Source organism: Poecilia formosa, unplaced genomic scaffold (genome assembly GCF_000485575.1).
Source record: "Poecilia formosa unplaced genomic scaffold, Poecilia_formosa-5.1.2 Scaffold643, whole genome shotgun sequence".
NCBI lineage: Eukaryota > Metazoa > Chordata > Actinopteri > Cyprinodontiformes > Poeciliidae > Poecilia > Poecilia formosa.
The window spans coordinates 47,694-52,562 of record NW_006800582.1 but is presented as its reverse complement, the minus strand read 5'-3'; the positions used below and the strand labels follow the sequence as shown (position 1 = coordinate 52,562).

Here is a 4,869-nt window from a genome sequence, read left to right as displayed (position 1 = left end):
AATCTTTTTCAGGTGTTTAGAGTTACTTTGTTGATTCAGATGATTATTTTTATTGCTCGTTCAGAGAACCTTTTCATAATATGATTTTTTTTCTAATTTTTTGATATAGGAATTTTGGGTTTTCATGAGTTGTTTGCCAAAATCATCAGTATTAAAACAATAAAAGACCTGAAATATTTAAGCTGGAAGAAGTGGCTGGGGAGAGGGAAGTCTGGGCCTCCCTTCTGAAGCTGCTGCCCCTGTGACCCGACCCCGGATAAGCAGCAGAAAATGGATGGATGGATGGATGGATGGACAATGGAGGCATGGAACATGGTCCATTCAGACTCAATGTCCCCCATCTCCCCCGGAACGTGTTCGAAGTTCTGCCGGAAATGGGAGTTAAGGCTCCGTCTCACAGGGGACTCCGCCAGACGTTCCCAGCAGACCCTCACTACATGTTTGGACCTGTCAGGTCTGACCGGCTTCCCCCCCCCACCACCAGAGCCAACTCACCACCAGGTAGTGGTCAGTGGACAGCTCCGCACCTCTCTTCTGTCCAAGACATATGGCTCCAGATCCGATGATATGATGACAAAGTCGATCATCAAACTGTGACCTCGGGTGTCCTGGTGCCAAGTGCACATATGGACACCCTAATGCCTGGACATGGTGTTCATTATGGACAATCCGTGACCAGCACAGAAGTCCAACAACAGAACACCACTCAGGTTCAGATTGGCGGGGCCGTTCCTCCCAACCACGCCCCTCCAGGTCTCACTGTCATTGCCTACATGAGCGTTGAAGTCCCCCAGCAGAACAAAGGAGTCCCCAGGAGGGGCACTCACCAGTACCCCCTCTAAGTACTCCAAGAAGGGTGGGTAATCTGAACTGCTGTTTGGCCCGTAAGCACAAACAACAGTCAGAACCCGTCCCCCACCTGTAGGCGGAGGGAGACTACCCTCTCGCTCACCGGGGTAAACCCCAACGTACAGGCGCCAAGATGGGGGGATGGAACAAACTTCTAGAAAACTGAAAAACAGCCGAAACCCTGAGCTCCTTTAAACCCAGACTGAAAGCAGCTGGTTGGAGCCGATCTGATCAATAACTGGAACATTGATCAATGATCTGATGATTATTGATAATATTGACAAAAACACTTGATCAAATGTAACNAGAATAAGAGTGATGAAGAACAGGAAGTTGTGCTCAGATCAGGTACATCTCCAGTCAGCCATCAATAAGTGATCAATAATCACTTATTATTGAGCTCTGATCATCAGCTGATCTGATCTAAAGAAATGTAACATCATTTCTGTCTGGATCAGCATCTGATTGGTTTCCTCCAGCAGAGTCTCGACGGGTGATTTTCATTTTTTTCTGTTTTCTTGTAAACTAAAACATCAGAACTCAAACATAAAACAACTAAAACAAAACGTGCGTCGCTGCTTTGACCAGGAAACACTAAGCCTTGGTTTCTTTGTGCCAAACTTCTTGACAGTTCAAGTCATTCATTGGTACATAAACGCTGCCAGCTGTTAGAGGCCTGTCCTCTTCGGCTACGGCAGCCTGGGAGGCAAACAAAACAAAACATTTTTTTTTAAGGTTAGGGTTAGTAGCCTTTATTTGAAAGTAGTTTGACAGGAAAGAGGGGGAAGACATGCAGCAAATGTCACCAGGCCAGGAATTGAACCTGCGACCTCCACCACAAGGACCAAGGCCTCAATACATGGGTTGTGCTTTGCCCCTGCGCCACCACAGCACCCCAACAAAACAAAATATAAACAGACAAACATCCATAAGCAATCTGCAACATTCATAATTTAGATAATTCACTTTGAATAATTTACAATTTTACCTCAAATAGTCTATAATTTTAAGTAATTTACACAATTTATTCTGAATAGTTTACTATCCGTTACAAACAGAACCACACCACTTCTCAGATGCTAGCAGCCTCCCTATGGAGCAACTATCCGCTGTTTTCCCACTTTAGCTTCAATGCTAGTTAGCGCGCGCGCACACACACACATACATGTTTGTGTTGCTATCTTTGTGGGGACTTTCCGTTGACTTCCATTCATTTCTACAGCCTAAACCTGACCTTTACCCTTTTCCTAACCTTAACCATCACATACCTAACCCTAACCAACCAAAACTCAATTCATACCTTAGCCCTAACTCTGACCCCTGACCCTTAAACAGGGTTTCCCCTTGTGGGGACCAGGCTCCGGTCCCCACAAGGAGAAATTGGTCCCCACAACGTAGTATATGTCAGGAAAATCGTCCCCACAAGGTATTACAAACATACGCGCGCGCGCGCACACACACACACACACACACACACACACACACACACACGGAGGATTACACAACAGTTTTTAACACATATTTCCTCCAGATATATTTGGTATTTTCCACTCTTAAAGCCACTCGACAGAGGTTCGTTGGTTAACGAATTCAACATAAAGNTCTGTTTCTGCTGGCGACTGTGCGACGATTTTATGATGAAAAACAGTTTAACTGTCTTGTTTCTGAAATGTGCTACACATAATATGACTGACCGACCCATCGACCCACCCAGGAGGCCCCACTGAGCAGACATCAACTGGACCTGTCTGTGTGACCAGGTGCTGACCCGGATCAGGGTTCTGGTTCTGACCTGGAAGGTGGCGGCCGGCAGGTTGGAGATGGCGACGTACTGCAGATTGTTCTGCAGCGTGTAGATGAGCGACGGCACGGCGAGCTTCAGCGTGTCCTGGTACTGCAGGACGACAGAGTCCAGCAGGAACCACAGCGTCTCCTTCAGGGCGCCTGCAGAGACGCAGCGTCACACACAGTGGCTACTTAGCCCCGCCCACCACTACTTACATCTCTTCTGCAGCAAAACGATGAGCAGGCACGTCGCCACCTTCAGGACCTCCGCCATAACGACGGCTGATGTGGTGAAGAAGCGGTCGCCCGGCAACGTGCGGACGTAGCGGATGCTGAGGATGAGCGAGGCATTCTGGACCACCAGGACAGCCAGGCTGATGTACTTCAACTTTCTGTTGGCTGCAGGGAAGAGACGGACACAAAGAGGAGCTTTCATCCTTCCACTCAACTCTCAGAACCAGAACTCTGATCCTGGTTCTGGTCGACCCACTACTTTCATCTGCTTTATTATCTGGACTCGACCAGCTACTACTGCCTCTTCCTCATCATGCTGATCTGCAGCCACCTGCAGAGCAACAGAGCCACCCCACCCCCTCCAGACACACCTGAGTCAGAGCTCCACGTCACCAAAACTGCTGATTCCACCTTAAGCTCCACATGTTTAAGGTGGAATGGGTCATCAGCATTTAAGGTGGAATAGGCCTACCAGGCCTCCATAGAACCTGTCAAAACCCTCTCCTGCAGTTCTGGACCAGGTAGAATAAGAATCCAGTACAAATCAAACAGAAGTGATTATCCATAATGAATCAATTTTTTCTGCAGCACTCCATGTTTAATTTTTTAGATTTAACCATAGAAACTATTTTCTTCAATAAACACTAGAATATTTAGCTGTACGGTTTGTATTAATTAGTCGGCATAGCAACTGATTATTCGGCTCGGTTTAAACCAGTAAACTACTTTATTAAGTCGGTCCAAACTGGTTAGTTTAGTTGCAGGTAGCTGATTCTTGCTACTAGACAAACCAGTTTAACCACTGGGAATATTTCGAAATCATCCAGTTTTTAATCCGGATTATTGTTTACCTTCACTCTGACTCCGGGTCGGAACCTCCCCGGCCTTACTGCTGCTGCCACCCGACATGCTGCGCTCTCTCCCTCGTCGGGACCGAACTCTCACCCGCTGCCTGCACAGCTAACTCCGCTAGCCTCCCGGCTAGGCTCCGCTGTCGGTTGGGGACCAGTCGGCGCTCCGAGTCTCCGGCTGGTTCTGGTTCTGGTTCTGGAAGCGGGAGGCAGAGGCGGGCGAGTCGGCTCGAAATGACCGGAGCTGAGGAGCGGGACCGAGGAGGACTAGCAGACGGAGTATGGGGGAGCATCAGGCGGAGAACCAGGGCTGCGTGGAGGAGCTGATCTGTCCCGGAAGTCACTCGGACTACAGCTGCGGAGAGTAGACTGAGTGACAGGATGTTTCACTCTGTAGGAGGCGGAGAAAGACAGACAGACAGACAGAAACAACAAGAAACCAACAAAACAAAGAAAGAAAAAAGAAAGAAAGAAAGAAAGAAAGAAAGAAAGAAAGAAAGGAAGTCCATGATTCTGAATCTGTATCTTATTTGTTACTATTTAATTAAATTCGCCAATTTACAAGCGTTGTCTCAAGACACTTTGCAAAAAGAAAAAAATGATTTCAATTCGCTCAGAAATTTCCTAATTGGTCCTAGTTATCAAACAGTTAATTATTCAGAGCAGCTTAGGAAATTCAAAGGAAACCCATCGAAAGATTGAGTCATTGAATGCAGCATCACTCCTCCTGACCAGCAGGGGGCGAAAGTGGAGAGGAAAAACTCCTCCTTAATAATAAGAAACCTCCAGCAGAACCAGTACCAGAACCAGGACCAGAACCAGAACCAGGATCAGTACTAGGACCAGAACCAGAACCAGGACCAGGACAAGGACCCAGATCAGTACCAGCGGCCATCTGTCACGACAGACTGGAGGTTAGAACGAGAGGGTTATTTTTCTGCCATAATTCCAGACCACACAGTTTCAATCAGTTTCAGTCTGAAAGCAGAACTTCATGTCTTTCTTCTCAAAACTTGTAATGCTTGTACTCAAAACTTCTCTTTGAGTCAGGCCTGAGTCTGGTCAGGACCAGGCCTGACCAGACTCAGGCCTGGTCCAGCGTTCAGCGCCCTGCGCCTCCGGGAAGCATGGGCTCAGTCAAAGTCCCATC

General features: G+C 47.5%; 1 protein-coding gene across 4 annotated transcripts in view; it reads right to left on the bottom strand.

Annotated features, from left to right (window-relative positions):
- Positions 1-4,125, bottom strand: part of slc35a2 (solute carrier family 35 member 2) — a 27,386-nt gene extending 23,261 nt beyond the window's left edge. For 2 of the 4 annotated variants that reach the window (XR_001660289.1, XR_001660288.1), the window contains exons 1-3: positions 3,720-4,125; positions 2,851-3,033; positions 2,642-2,793 (exon numbers count right to left, since the gene is read on the bottom strand). Coding sequence is in view for 2 of the 4 variants with exons in the window: in XM_007541937.2 (XP_007541999.1) it covers positions 2,642-2,793; positions 2,851-3,033; positions 3,720-3,777 (393 nt within the window). In the remaining 2 variants the exon portion in view is untranslated. The remainder of the gene's footprint in view (positions 1-2,641; positions 2,794-2,850; positions 3,034-3,719) is intronic. The other 2 variants (XM_007541937.2, XM_007541936.2) reach the window with 1 other exon arrangement.
- Between the last annotated feature and the right edge of the window lie 744 nt (positions 4,126-4,869).